The 15,506-nt window shown below is 39.5% G+C and overlaps 2 protein-coding genes across 2 annotated transcripts; both read left to right on the top strand.

Annotated features, from left to right (window-relative positions):
- Positions 1-220: 220 nt before the first annotated feature.
- On the top strand, positions 221-4,142 carry LOC127255189 (alpha-galactosidase-like). The gene is made up of 14 exons (XM_051280584.1): positions 221-825; positions 1,011-1,069; positions 1,214-1,270; positions 1,415-1,449; positions 1,573-1,676; positions 1,810-1,885; positions 1,991-2,115; positions 2,218-2,301; positions 2,399-2,463; positions 2,576-2,658; positions 2,880-2,970; positions 3,142-3,191; positions 3,358-3,498; positions 3,664-4,142. The coding sequence occupies exons 1-14, from the start codon at positions 572-574 to the stop codon at positions 3,751-3,753; spliced, it is 1,314 nt and encodes a 437-aa protein (XP_051136541.1). The 5' UTR covers positions 221-571; the 3' UTR covers positions 3,754-4,142.
- A 4,004-nt stretch (positions 4,143-8,146) lies between these two features.
- On the top strand, positions 8,147-13,741 carry LOC127255180 (ABC transporter G family member 11). The gene is made up of 11 exons (XM_051280570.1): positions 8,147-8,613; positions 8,742-9,174; positions 9,715-10,004; positions 10,768-10,939; positions 11,075-11,197; positions 11,393-11,521; positions 11,695-11,889; positions 12,080-12,166; positions 12,250-12,522; positions 12,730-12,837; positions 12,934-13,741. The coding sequence occupies exons 2-11, from the start codon at positions 8,755-8,757 to the stop codon at positions 13,303-13,305; spliced, it is 2,169 nt and encodes a 722-aa protein (XP_051136527.1). The 5' UTR covers positions 8,147-8,613; positions 8,742-8,754; the 3' UTR covers positions 13,306-13,741.
- The last annotated feature ends 1,765 nt before the right edge of the window (positions 13,742-15,506 follow it).

The following is a 15,506-nucleotide window of genomic DNA, read 5'->3' as shown; positions in this document are numbered from 1 at the left end:
GCTGCTGCATGTGCCATATGCATGCATGTCACGTGCGGGTGGGTGGCTAGGCCGTATGTGTTTGTTTCATCTTTTTCATAAATAGAAAGAGACAACACGACACGACCACGACTATTGTGCGTGACAGTGCTCCTCTCACTCAGCTCCATCGGTGCACGCCACGTCACTTCCTCCATACACATCTTCCTTCCTTCCTTCACCTTTATTTAATCATGTGTGCATATAGCATGTAGTGCACCCCTCCCCCTCCTCCTCCTCCTTTTAGGACGTAGGATCGATATTATTATTAGTATCATTGTAATTGTTATTATTATTATTAGTCGCAGGCCCTGCCCTTCCTTGCTCCCTTGGTAGGTCTCTTCATTCACTGTAATCTCCTTCCGTCGTCTCTCTTTCTGTCGGTCCCTCCGTCCCGTCGCCCGTCTTTCTCTCTGTCTGTCTGTCTGTCTGTCGGCTCTTATATATATATATATATATATATATTATATAGTGGAGGATAGGAGAGGAAAAGGATAGCCAGTCCCCGTTATCTTGATAAACAAAAACATACAATTGATAATTCACTCATACGATGGGCGCTGCTGCTGCTGCTGCTGTCAAACATTCTTCTTCTACTAGTATTGGGATGGGGCGACGCCGGCGTCTGTCGCTGCCATCACTTGTGATTTTTCTGGCCTGCTCCTGCCTCTTATTCAGTGCCTCCGCGACATCTGCTCGACCGACCAAGTGGTTCACGGCTTCCCACAACCGCTCCCGCTCCCACTCCCATTCCCACTTTCGGAAAGCTCTTCTGGAAAACGGTCTTGGCGGAACTCCTCAGATGGGGTATGTTGTTATGTCCCTAGCTATCTATCCATATGTCTATCTATCTATCTATATAGCCATCCATCCGTGTCCATACAAACATCTATTCTGATCTCCTTAATTTGTTCTCTTTAATTCTCTGCTTCTTTAATTTCCCGGAGAAAAATGATTTCATATCAGCCATAATAATCTCTGCCAATCTTCAGATGGAACAGCTGGAATCATTTTCAGTGCAACATCGATGAGAAGCTGATCAAAGAAACAGGTGATGAGCCTGCTTCATAGGATACACTCCAATTTAGTACTTGTTCCTTGCCGTTAGTTAATCAAACTTGTATGTCCTGCCAAGTTACGATATGGTATCTCACAGCTGGGTGGGTTTGTTTGTCTGTTCATATGATTGAGACAGCTGATGCAATGGTATCAACGGGGCTTTCCGCGCTTGGATATGAATATATTAACCTCGGTGCGTACCATTCAACTGCAATGCATATCTACATATATATATATATAATAGATATAGGGACACACAGTACAGAGTATCAGTACTAATTAGCATTAGTTAGTTTCTTGACTTAGAGCCTTTCTTCTTATTCTTCATCTGCCTCAGATGATTGTTGGGCTGAATCAAGTAGGGACTCCAAGGTATGGACAAACAAACGAATCTATGCCCTCTTGTACTTGTTTGAACCGATCCAGAGTAAAAGAGCCAATTGTCAGCATAATAATAATAATAATAATTGTGTAATTTATTGTTATGCAATGCAGGGGAATTTGAGGGCCAAAGAATCTACATTTCCTTCTGGAATGAAAGCACTGGCAGAATATGTCCACAAGAAAGGACTAAAATTCGGAATTTACTCCGATGCTGGGTAAAATATACTGCTATTTTAGTAAGGAAGGAAGCTTAATTAGTTATATAGGGCTTAAACTGTATGTATTGATATTGATGATGGTAATGGCGATGGGAATGGGTTGTGATCATTAATTTATATATTACGGCAGGACTCAGACATGCAGCAAGCAAATGCCTGGATCACTTGGATACGAAGAGCAAGATGCAAAAACTTTTGCCTCATGGGTACTTGCATGCATATTGATATTCTGTCTGATATCCTCCCCCCCCCATATGGGACTCTGCTCGTGCTAACCTGTGGTGGTGTTTGATATTGAAAACACAACACAGGGCGCGGATTACTTGAAGTATGACAATTGCAACAACAATGGTGTCAGCGGTAGGGAAAGGTATCCCTTAATGGGAAAGGCTCTGCTCAACTCCGGGAGGTCCATATTCTTCTCTCTATGTGAATGGTTAGTCTCAGCCAATCCAGCCAGGATCACGGCGCTCGTCCTTACCTACCTACCTACCATATATGAATATGTGATTGACAGAGCAAGTGCAATGAATTGCAGGGGGCAAGAAGATCCAGCCACCTGGGCCAAATCTATTGGAAACAGTTGGAGAACAACTGGAGACATTAGTGATGACTGGGAGAGGTGAAAAACTCGTAATCCTGATAGTAGTAGCAGTAGCAGTAGTAGTAGTGGTGGTGGTTGTGACACTGCTTCTTTTATTCATGTGATTTCTACCTAGTATGATTTCTCGAGCGGATATGAACGACAAATGGGCAGCGTATGCAGGGCCAGGTGGATGGAACGGTAAGACTGAGCTCCATTGTGTTTTAATTGATTGCGAGCAAGCATCGATCGAATTGCCAACATCTATTACAGCTGGATGATGATGATGAGTGTGTTGGAATGATTTTGGTAGATCCGGACATGTTGGAAGTTGGGAATGGTGGGATGAGCACTGAAGAATATCGATCACATTTCAGCATATGGGCATTGGCGAAAGTAAGTGACTTGATAAATGAATAAATAGCGGCAATGAATGAATGAATGAATTGCAGTAGCAGTAGCAGTAGCAGCAGCACCAACACCAACCCCAACACCAACACCAAGGGAGGAATTCATTGTTCATCTCCTTCTAATTAAGATGGGCGATGCTGATGCTAATGCTAATGCTAAGGCGAATGCTATTGCTAATGCTGTTTTGTTTTGTGGGGGGTGGTTAGGCTCCTCTGCTGATTGGGTGTGACATTCGGTCGATGGACAGTGTGACAAAGGATCTGTTGACCAACAAGGAGGCTATTGCCGTAAACCAAGGTCAGCGAGCGAGCGACGAGTCACTACACCGCACACACATACACACACACTTTCTCTCTCCGTTTTCTATATGTATGCATATATATATATAGTCGTGTGGCTCGATCGCCTGCACGGCTAGCTAGCTCATGCCTTATTAATAATGATGTGCATACACACACACACATACAGATAAGCTTGGCATTCAAGGGAGGAAGCTCAAGAAATATGGGGATTCAGAGGTTAGTAGTAGTGGTGTTGCCTTGGCAGGGAGGCAAATGGATGGATCATATCATGCGATTGATTGCCTAAGTTGAAGGCACTGCACTGCACTGCACTGCACAAGTGCATGTGTTCTTCGTATTCTTCCATTCTTATTATATGTATAATTGATTGATTGGTGTGCAGGTGTGGGGAGGAGCGCTGAGCGGGGGCAGGCATGCGGTGGTTTTATGGAACAGAGGGTCCTCGCAGGCCACCATTACTGCCTACTGGTCCGACTTAGGCCTCCGCTCCACCACTGTTGTTGATGCCCGCGATGTTTGGGCGGTAAGCAACCTTGCTTGCTTGCTAGCAGGACCTACTTCTTTCCTCACTAGTTACTACTACAAGACAACAAATTACTACTAATAAATAGCTGCTGTTATATGTATTCCTATTACTATTGTTGCATTGAATCTAATCTCATCTCATCTCATCTAATATGATCTGCAGCATTCCACCCAAAGCTCCCTCCAAGGGCAGATCTCCGCGGAGGTGTCTCCCCACGATTGCAAAATGTATGTTCTTACTCCAAAGAAATAAGCTAATAAGCTGGTCGGAGTGGGTTGTTGGCTTGGCTGTTGACGAAAATAGTCAGTACAGTGCAAGTCGTCTGCGAATTTTCAGCTTCTAGTTGTCCACCGCCTCCGTGAATAATATCTTCTTATCCACACACCCACACCCACCCATATTGTATTTCATTAAATTATTTCTTTCTTTCTTTTATTTTGTCATGTATGTATTGTAATTGGGGTGAGGTGTTGTTACCTACAATAAAATCACGAGCTCAAACAAGTCCGACACTCCTTGTCGGTCAAACCAAAAGTTATCCAAATTGAGTTTGAGCTCGGTTGATTTGTACTAATAATAAAGTTGAGGCTGGCCGGTATTAGTTGGAAACAAATCAATACCACTTCCAATTCAATCTTTCACTCACCTTTTCAATCTTGTTGACTTAATTCATAGCTGTCCATCTCCATTCGCTACACAAGATATTTTGATTTTGATGAGAAAGATACCACTTAATCAGGAAGAAATCAAAATTAAACAAGTCCAATTGAAATTTAAATTAACCAATTTTGATGAGAAATTCATAAATACGAATTTCAATATAAATAATTTTAATTAATTTTGGTCTCATTATTATAAAATTACCGAAAACTAATTATATGAGCGTAACTGATTGTATGTGACATATGATTTGAACAAATAAAGTCATGTTTAATAAAATATGGCCGCATATATATAATCAACTTAAACGTTATTGAAAACACGATCGTATTCCATAACCCTACGGCCGTGTGTTGTTTTGTAATTGCAGTTCATGTCCCCAAATCAAATCAAAATAAAAACAAGATTCGTTCATACATTCAATACCCACACACAGTTTTCTATTAAGTTCCTCGATCTTCCTTCTGCACAATTTTGCACTTCTTCTCTGTCTTCCCCTCATAATCAATAATTCCTTAACCATTCAATTTTCATTGTGTATATATATGGTGCTACTTCTGCAATCCAATGGAGAATCTGAGCAGAAACTGAAGTCGAAGCAGCTACAATAAATTGCTAAGAAAGTGTTCGTAGCCATTGGAAGAGACAGGATGAACAAAAAACAATGGCAATGAAGATGACAAAATTAAAGATTGAGTGGGAGGCAGCAGAGCTGAGGTTGGTGACCACAACAACGATGCCGGTGGCGATGGTGACGACGAACATAGAGAAGAATCCAGCCGTCAGATTCCTCATTTTCTTGACGCTCAAGTCACAGGCTAACAGGACAGCGGCAAGGCAGACGGCTACCGGCATAATAGCGTCAAGAAGAAGGAACACTTTCGCTCGATCAGAAAACTATAACGGAGGTGAGGGAAAAAATATGGTAATAGGAAAGGGAGAAGAGGTGGCTAGCTAAGAAAAGAGGTACTGGATGTCATAGCCGGCGAGGCTGAGGAGGGAGCCAACGAGGAGGACAAGCCAGAATTGGGCAGCAGCGAGGCCGGAAAGCCAGCCCGAGAAGTTTTCCGGAGGTGAGGTTGTTAAAGTTGAATTGGGAGATTGAGAGTAGGCGTTTCAGCTTGGAGGAGTAAGACACAAAACACGGTTGTGTTTTCAATGACGTATAAGTGTTGATTATATATATACGGCCGTATATTCTTGAATACAAAAGTATTGGTCCCAATTAGATATCACGTCACAGTCCGCTAAATCTATGTTAGCAATTATCATTAGCTCTTTTTTAAATGCCATTTTCAAAACCACTGTTTCCATTCATTTGACTTTAGAAGATGCATGATTGTTCATATATATATTTATATATCTTTTTTCAAACTCCTTTATGTCGAAAACTTACTTTTTCGGAACAAATATGACAAGGAAAGAAGAGAACCATTCCGGAAGAAATAAAATTATGGAAACTTGCTGGAAAGTTAATTGGAAAAACATAAGTAATTGGAGAGAAGAGAGCTTAAGATATGTGTGTTGAATAGAGGGTATGGAGAGCTTTTATAGGAACCTTCACTCGGGAAAATTCAATATCAAAATTGAAAATATTGACCATTACCGTTAGTATTGTCGACCATTAATTGCCAAAAACTGCCAATAATAATTCGTTGTTAAATATCTAGATAAAATTTTTGTACATGCATGCCGGGCTAAAAATTAGTTCTATTTTCTTGAGGTACCGGATAATATGGGTTTGTCTGGAGACATGACAAAAAAATTTGAGTTTAATTTTAGGCTTTCAAGTAAAATTTGGCATCGTGAAGTCAAACATTTATCAAGTCCCAAGTCCTACAATCCAAGCACTGAGCCCAAGCTTGTGCTTGTATCCAATCCCGATGGACATGCGGCACACGTGTGGGCCTTGAGCTGTTAAACAAGTCAAACTATTTGTAAATTTGATTCAGTTTGATTTGGTTTAAACTAATTCGCAAACATAAATAATTCGAGCCGAATATGTTCATTTTGTTGATGAACGAACGAGTCCGATCTTTGTTCGCGAATATTCACAATATATATATATATGAAATTATGAATTAAAAATAAATGAAGTATTATATATATGAATTACAAATAAAATATAAGATCATATTTATCAAATTCTGTTCGATTCAACTCGTTAAGAAGTAACTTTACTATGGCTCGTCTGCCGGTATGCATGCCACTTTATCCATTATAATTATATTTATTTACAAATCCATTCATTTTGTATTCAAACTCCCAAAGAGGCATAATTAACTAATTATTTAGTTAATTATTCCTTAAACATAATAATGAGTCCACCTTAGCCCACTTAATTAAACTTAGTCTTTTTCATTGCAAGACCAAGATCCTATTATTTTGATTTTCTCAATTCGTAATATTTCTACTTGTCGTTTAATCGGTTTTAAAAATTTTGAATTTAATTTTTCACCTATTATTCAATAACAAGATTTTCCATATTTCCCCATCATTGTGTATATAAAGTAATTTCAAGGGGGATCAATTTCATAGAACCAAACCCTTTTTCATATATTGTGAGACAGACAACATAATTGTAACTTGATATCGTGATATCAATTGTATTAACAAAAAAACAAGTTAATTAGTTATAAAAAAAAAAAAAAAAAAACAAAAAAAAAAACATGTCAATTAATCAGATAATATTTTGTGTATTTGCTATTATGATGAGAATGTAGAGCAAACATAAGTTTATCTAATTTATAATTTTGCATATGGAACTATAAATGCATGCTTTATTGGTGTATTAGCATCGAACAATAGATAAATGTTTTATTACGATCCACAAAGGTTGTCCGTACAATATTTGTCATCCAGGTTAGGGCATTTGCAATGTGGTATCTCTACCAACGAGATACGCACCTCATCATGCTACATCACCATTTTTATTTTTAGAAAATTATAAAATATCTACTTTTTTTTTTTAATAGTAGTTGTATTTATATATTTATATTATATAGAATATTATTTTTTATAAAATGATATACATTGATATATATTTTTAAAATTTTTAATATTAAAAATAAATAATTTTGATATAAATATAAATATGTATGTACTTTCTTTTGTTGAGTTTGAAGGAAAAAAATATGATGTAGAAGAAAAAACATATTTACTTAATAAATACCTTTATTGCAAATGCACTTAGGTCCCATAACCTCCAAGGAAACGCGGCCAGCACTTTAGACCGTTAGCCATGATATCGATATGATGATAGGCCCGTGAATGAAAAAAAAAAAAAAAAAAAACAAAAAAACAAAAATAACTTAGTCCAATCCCAATAAATATTTAAGTGTGTATATATTAATTCCATATTGATTTTAATCATAGGGAATGATGCGCGTGTGTAAGAACTGGACTTAAAAAGCTGCACTTTGACGTGGAAGGCATGGCAATTGGCAAATGAATTAATTCTACAATAATTATATATTTTTATTATAGAAAAAAGAATAATTAATTTATGATATATATGTATATATATATATTGTCCACATGGGAATGGGTGTTGGAATGGGAAAAGGAATTGTGTTCTATTAGAAGTGAGGTGCATGAGGTGAGTTCTATGGAGTGGGCCAGGACAGAGGATGATTTGACGCTCATTCTATGGCTATCTTCTATCTATCGATGTATCTATCTATCTATCTATCTATCTATCTATCCGAAAGAAAACTAATAAGCGCAATTGGATGGGATATTAATAAGAGTTCTAAGGCGAGACGATGATGGCTACTAGAGAGAGCCCTAGAAATTTATTTATGTGCCAACTTCCCCCGCCCGCCCATGCCATGCCGTGCCATGCCACAACTTTATTTTTAATTTAATTGGGTCGGTACATGCCCATTTAATGCCTCTACCAACATCTACCTGCCCACATTAATGGCCGTCCCAGCACAGCACAGCACAGCAGCACCACCATTTCACTCGACCATCCATAACCATAACCATAACCATAACCATAAACCCCATATGGACCCGGAGGGTGGGAGGGAGGAGAGTTCATCCTCATCGCCGTCGGCGTCAATTTAATTACCTTTACTAGTCCTTCCTTCTCTACTCATATTCTTCCCCACGACTCTACTATACTGTGCGCCTGCCTGCCTGCGTGTGCCTTGTTTCCACGATATAATCACTCGATCGATCATGTTTATTCTTTGATTTGATTAGATTAGATCAGATCAGATCAGATCAGATTAAACCAACCCGACCCAATCCAACCCAAGCTAGAATCAAGCCTAACTGCGTGACTGGCCGGCCTCGTAGTTTTGGTTGTTGGAATTTGTAGCTGTAGCGAAGCCTTTGCTGTGATATCGCCGTGATCAGTCAGTCAGTCAGTCAGCCATTGCATTGGGGGGCAGTCAAATTCACAGCGTCTGCGTTTCTCATACAAACTCCATTTCTGATAATCTTGTTAGTCGCCTACCACAGATTAATACCCCGACGACAGCTAGCTGCTGTTGTTGCACGCAGTAGTATCCATTCTTTTAATTACTCTCGGGGAAGAGATCGAACAACTAATTACTCCGCGGCTGCTGCAGTGCAGGGTAAGCCATGACGACGACGACGAATAAGAAGACCTCCTCCTCAGCCTCGGCCGCAGATGATGTTATGATGGAGATCGAGGCCAGCAAGCCGCAGGGGCACGGGCTGGTGGTGGGGGGGCTGAGCCCCCTGAGCGAGAGCCTGTGGAAGGAGAAGACCAACACGGAGTTCATGGGGGACGTGTCGGCGAGGCTGACCTGGAAGGATCTGACGGTGATGGTCACTCTGAGCAACGGGGACACTCAGAATGTCCTGGAGAAGCTCTCTGGGTACGCGGAGCCAGGATCCTTCACGGCGCTCATGGGCCCTTCCGGATCCGGCAAGTCCACTCTGCTCGACGCCCTCTCGGGCCGTCTGGCGGCCAACGCCTTCCTCTCCGGGACCATTCTCCTCAACGGCCGCAAGACCAAGCTCTCCTTCGGCACTGCTGTGAGTTTCAAATTCCATTTTTTTATTTCTATGCTTATTATTACTTTTATTTATTGTGCTTGCTGGTTCATGTCCTTCTCTCTCCCTCTCTCTCTCTCTCTCTCTCTCTCTCTCTCTCTCTCTCTCTCTCTCTCTCTCTCGGCTTTTGCATGGTTCGAGGGAACGTTTCCTGGTTGGTTACATTCATGTCTTCCCATCCCATCCGATCCGATCCGATCGGACAGTTTCAATATGCTTTAGTTTCTCTGATAATAATAATAATTAATGTCCAATTAATAGAAAGCAGCAGCGGCAACGGCGTATTCAAACTAATGATCTAACTATGCATCTATATCTATCTGTAAACCTTAGCTTGCGATCCGTTAGGTATGGGTACGCGTATCGTATGCGTCTCTTTGGCTGCCACTCTCTCCGGACTTCAATTCCATAGATAATACGGAATATCTGCTGCATTCTTCGGATTCAATACGACCGCACCTGGTTCAGCCAGCAGTCATGACATTAACAGTAATCCAATTAATCTATGTGTCACTGCTGCAGGCATATGTAACTCAAGACGACAACCTGATCGGCACCCTGACCGTTCGCGAGACAATATCGTACTCAGCTCGACTGCGCCTTCCCGACGGGATGCCATGGTCAGACAAACGCGCGCTGATAGAGAGCACGATTGTGGAGATGGGGCTCCAGGACTGCGCGGACACGGTGATCGGGAATTGGCACCTGCGCGGCATCAGCGGCGGAGAGAGAAGAAGGGTTAGCATCGCGCTCGAAATCCTGATGCGCCCCAGGTTGCTTTTCCTGGATGAGCCAACCAGCGGCCTGGACAGGTAATTACGCGCCTACTTAATTAATTAATCATTCTTGCTCATCTGAATATCTGATCGATGAGACGAGACTAGAGGAGACTTGCAATTCTTAATTACTACACTAATATCCTATACGAACGTAAACTCCTAGCTAGCTAGCTAACTAACTCCCCGGCCCGCATTGCATTGCTGCCGCCATTTTATACCTAGGTTTTACCTGACCTTAATTAGTTAGCTTTTTAGTCAAAATTAAAATCTTTATATATATTTATTTATTTATATTGATCAGGACAGTATGGAAATTTTTTGTTCATTTTATGTCGTCTACCTTTGTCGTTGTACTGAAATTTTTGTGGAAGTGCACATTCCAAGGATCTTCAATGCCTTTCCTCATCAATCCTGTTTGTCCCTGTGTCAGCAATGCATTGCCTAAATAAAATAATAACTTGGAAATAATAATAATAATTTGGAAAATCTTAGTGTGCATGCAATTTAAAGGTGACGTATATGGATAAAGCCGCATGATCCACCTAATGGCAGGCGTGAGTGTGCAGGGGGTACACACACACACATATGCCTATATATATATATATGTTGTGTGCGTGTGTGTGTGCGTGTGTGTGTGTGTCTTCTTTTATTTTGATCAGTACCAGACGCGACACACATCTACACGAAGACGCACCTGTTGACTCTTGTTGCATTGACATTTTGTATGTAGCATCTATTTCTAGCAAAATATATATGATTACAACTCTCTCTCTTTCTATGTATATGTCAACGGCAGTGCATCGGCATTCTTTGTGACCCAGACATTACGCGGGCTTTCGAGAGATGGGCGGACAGTCATAGCCTCCATTCACCAGCCTAGCAGTGAAGTTTTCGAGCTGTTTGACCGCCTGTACTTGCTGTCCGGTGGAAAAACTGTCTACTTCGGTCAAGCCTCGGAAGCCTACGAGGCATGCGGTCATCACTCTAGCTCATCTTAATCACTAGATCTAGGCTAGCTAACCGACTTCATTTAATTATTAAATAAAATAACACTGCTAATTAACATCTTCATGAGTGTGTGTGTGTGTGTGTGTTTCATGCAGTTTTTCGCACAAGCTGGCTTCCCTTGCCCCGCTCTGAGAAATCCCTCCGACCATTTCCTCCGGTGCATCAACTCCGATTTTGACAAGGTGAAAGCAACTCTAAAAGGATCTATGAAGATTCGGGTAACATTATTCTTCTTCCCTAAACTTGATTCTGTTCTTTTATACCACGACGACCATACCATGCATCATCCACTAGAAACTCCATACTCCAGTCAGATAGTAGACCTCACTCAACAAGCATTCTTATTTAAATCAAAACATTGGATCGATGACACTGGCTGCTTGCCATTCTTTCTTTTTTGAATCTCTGATCAGTTCGAGACAAACGATGATCCTCTTGAAAAGATAACCACAGCAGAAGCAATTCGGACGCTTGTAGACTCTTATCGCACATCTCAGTATTGTTATTCGGCCAAGGAAAAGATTGAGGAGATGTCCAAAATTGTGAGTGTCTCTCTCTCTCACTGACGGGCTCTTATCTATAAAAATATACATCATCAGACATATTAGGTTCAAGTGCGGATTTGGTAACAACAAACTGGTGAAGATAGATAGGTAGATAGATATTCATTCCAATTAATTAGTGACTGCTTTGTTTGTTACACTTTTACATGCAGAAAGGGACTGTGCTAGATTCTGGGGGGAGTCAGGCTAGTTTCTTCATGCAGGCTTTCACATTAACTACACGCTCCTTTGTGAACATGTCGAGGGACTTCGGGTATTACTGGCTGAGGCTAGTCATCTACATTGTTGTCACTATCTGCATTGGCACCATTTACTTGAATGTGGGAACCGGCTACAACTCAATCCTGGTAATCAATTGATTAAATGTTCTTAATTACTCACTGGCTCTTTTGATCGATCGATGTTTATTTGAAACAGAAAAACAAAACAAGCTTATGCCTAATCAATTAATTAATTAGGTTTCCTTCCACAGAACATTAACACAGACAGGATATTGAACTTAATTAAAACTTGTTGGTTTGGCGTGCGTGCGTACAGGCAAGGGGGGCGTGCGCATCTTTCGTTTTTGGCTTTGTAACCTTCATGTCCATCGGTGGGTTCCCATCCTTCGTAGAAGATATGAAGGTAATGTTTGCTTGTTTGTGTGTGTATGATCCGATTCGATTGAAATTTGAAATCAAATGAATTGACCATGTGCTTGCTTGCAGGTGTTCCAGAGGGAGAGGCTGAACGGGCACTACGGCGTGAGCGCATTCGTGATCAGCAACACCTTGTCGGCGATGCCGTTCCTGATACTGATCACGTTCCTGTCCGGGACGGTGTGCTACTTCATGGTCCGCCTCCACCCGGGCCTCTCCCACTACCTCTTCTTCGTGCTCTGCCTCTACGCCAGCGTCACCGTCGTCGAGAGCCTCATGATGGCTATTGCCAGCGTCGTCCCCAATTTCCTCATGGGTATCATCATTGGGGCTGGCATTCAGGTTATATATATACTTTGTGTCGTCTCTGCTCTCTCCTCTCTGTCATCTCCATGCCCATCCATCCATCCATCCATCCATCTCCACCTCTATCTATATATATGCCTATCTGTCTGACTCACTCACTCAATGATTTTTCTAATTGTTATTATTATTATTATTGATAGTATATATTACTATACTATAATTTCTTGTTACGCTGGCTTGCAGGGCATCTTCATGCTCGTCTCTGGTTACTTCCGACTTCCAAATGACATCCCCAAGCCCGTCTGGCGTTACCCCATGTCTTACATCAGTTTCCATTTCTGGGCGCTGCAGGTAATGAAATAATTCATTCAGTCAGTCAGTCAGTCATTATAAATCAATCACTCTAACATACAAATATACATGTGTGGGTTCATAATCCTGGTGCAGGGGCAGTACCAGAACGATCTGAAAGGGCTGATCTTCGACAACCAGTCGTCCGATCTCCCCAAGATCCCGGGAGAGTACATACTGGAGAATGTGTTCCAGATCGACGTGAGGCGCTCGAAATGGATCGACCTGAGCGTGCTGTTCAGCATGATCGTTGTCTACCGCATCATCTTCTTCATCATGATCAAAGTCAACGAGGACGTCACCCCCTGGGTCCGCGGCTACATCGCGAGGAGAAGAATACAGCATAAGAATGCGAGCCAGAATACCACTGTGGCACCCTTTGCTCTTACCCACTCACCTTCCCTCAGAACCTATGTCGTCCAAAACAATCATCGTCGACGAGTCGAGGAGGAGAAGGAGGAGGATTAACTCAACTGCCACGGCCCCTGCCCTGCCCAGCCCGGCCTGCTGCAGCTGCTACTTAATTAATTTCCTTCCGCCGGCCGGCCGGGAACTAATAACACTATCTACTACTACTGCTACTGCTACTGCTACTAGCTAGCTAGTTCCGGCATGCGTGTTTCATGTTGATCACCAGCGGGTAACAACAATTCATTGTGTTACTTACATCTTCCGCAGAACCAAGTCCTACTGTAAAGACAACTACTAAACAAACCAAAACATGTTGGTTTATGCATGTAAGAGAGAGAGAGAGAGAGAGAGAGAGAGAGAGATAAGGGGATCTTGTTCCCTTGGACGTACGTACGTTACTATATTGATGTCACCAACCAGTTCCTTATATTTTTGTCATATAAGTGTCTGTTTGTTGATCGATCGAAAGCAATTATTCATTAATTCTAGCTTACTCCGGACCTTCTAACCCTTACGTTTTTTTTTTTTTCTTTTTTAAGCGGACTTTCCACCTTCTAACTTTGACAACATTACTAGTGTTATCTTAGGTGGAAAAAGTTGTGTTTTTCATTCCAAGCAAACACATATATGAACACGAGTAGGGTGAGGGCAATATAGTCAATTTCTATATGTATAGAAAGGTGATGATACAGGTGAATACAACGAGAGTGATGGTGAGTGGAGTGGTGTGTGGACGGTATACATATATTGAGGAATAAGATGAGTGGTGGATGTAAGCTAGAATATATTGGTGAGCGATAGTATATTTGATAGTAGGATGAAGTAGATATATTTGTAAGTGACTTTATGCGTTTCTAAATTGTTAGAAATTTTCAATTTAAAAACTTTCTAAAAAAAATGAACAGATATGATAGAAATTTCATGCGTTTAAATATTTATATTATATGATTGATTTTGATTGCAGAAAAAAAAAATAATAAAATTAATAGAATTTGAAGTAAAAGAGAATAAAAAGGCTCAATGATTAGATAAGTTAAGTAAAAAATTGGAAAACTCAATTTTTATAAAATTAAGGCATAAATAAAAGGAAAGAAAGGAGGCTAGGTGCCACTTTTGATGCCAAAGAAGACAATACAGTGCAAAAGAGTGTTAGGAAGAAATTGCAAAAGGAAAATAAGGAGAAAAAAGACGGATAGGCATTAAATAAGAATATAAATAGGCAGAGGTTGCACCAATAGATTCCGAACTTTTTGGAGGTCAAAATCCAATACGTAAAAAATATAGCAGCAGCAGCAGTACATATATAGCTATAAATGATTTATTCTTTTTAGCATTTTCAATTACAATTCATATTCTCCATTCTATAACAAGGTTTTAATATTTTATTTTATAATTTAGTAAATGTATTATTTACTTAAAATAATAAATATTTTTTCAAATATTAAAATATTATTATTTTTATATATTAAACCATAATAATATAGATTTTTTTATTTTTTATTTTTTTATTTTACTAAAATTTAATATAATATTAATATTTAACAATGTAAATATTACTTTTTTATGAGACAAATAAAATATTATTTTCTTTTATAATTTTTCATAAAAAAATATTAATTTTAGTTTAATTTGTAGTTTTCATATCAGTTGTCATGTTAGGTCAGTAATTTATGTTAGTTCTTTTATTTGATTAAAATTGTTTATAATTTGATCAAAATTTATTGAAATTATTTATAATGAAACTAAAATTGATAAATTTTTATATTGGGACAAAATTGATAAATTTTATTTATATTATGACCAAAATTCCTACAAAAGATAATAAATATTATATAAAAAATATTATTTAAATAAAAAATTTAAATGAATGCTTCATTTTAAATTTGTCGCGGAATGATTTATTGTCACAACTATGATCGAAAATATAATAAAATTATATATAATTTAATTGTCACGGGCTTTCGCAACAATCTTTATTACAATTGTTGATGTAATTTTTCAACAAAAATAAAATAAAATTCAAAGATATTAAAAATATCCTTAAACTTGATTAATTAGTGCCTGAGATTAGGAATCTCTAAACACTGTAACGTACAGAAAATAAACTGGAAAATAAAAGACTGAAATTTAAAGTGGTGATCCCCAAATCTGACTTTGCTTTGTTGAAGTTGATTGAAGATACCTTGCCAAATGATGATCCAAATCCTTAAATATTCCCTGGGAAACCGTACTGAAAACCGTCACCCGAACGGTTACAA

This window comes from Andrographis paniculata, unplaced genomic scaffold (genome assembly GCF_009805555.1).
Source record: "Andrographis paniculata isolate CXL003 unplaced genomic scaffold, ASM980555v1 Contig53END, whole genome shotgun sequence".
Lineage (NCBI taxonomy): Eukaryota > Viridiplantae > Streptophyta > Magnoliopsida > Lamiales > Acanthaceae > Andrographis > Andrographis paniculata.
The sequence above is the reverse complement of the archived record's forward strand: the minus strand, read 5'-3'. Positions and strand labels throughout refer to the sequence as shown.

Excerpts from the sequence above, each read along its gene's own strand:
- LOC127255189 (XM_051280584.1), top strand. The coding sequence starts at position 572 with ATGGGCGCTGCTGCTGCTGCTGCTGTCAAACATTCTTCTTCTACTAGT. Across the intron at positions 1,070-1,213 it reads GAAGCTGATCAAAGAAACAG|CTGATGCAATGGTATCAACG; the intron begins GTGATGAGCCTG and ends TGATTGAGACAG. Across the intron at positions 1,271-1,414 it reads ATATGAATATATTAACCTCG|ATGATTGTTGGGCTGAATCA; the intron begins GTGCGTACCATT and ends CATCTGCCTCAG.
- LOC127255180 (XM_051280570.1), top strand. The coding sequence starts at position 8,755 with ATGACGACGACGACGAATAAGAAGACCTCCTCCTCAGCCTCGGCCGCA. Across the intron at positions 10,940-11,074 it reads AAGCCTCGGAAGCCTACGAG|TTTTTCGCACAAGCTGGCTT; the intron begins GCATGCGGTCAT and ends TGTTTCATGCAG. Across the intron at positions 11,198-11,392 it reads AAGGATCTATGAAGATTCGG|TTCGAGACAAACGATGATCC; the intron begins GTAACATTATTC and ends ATCTCTGATCAG.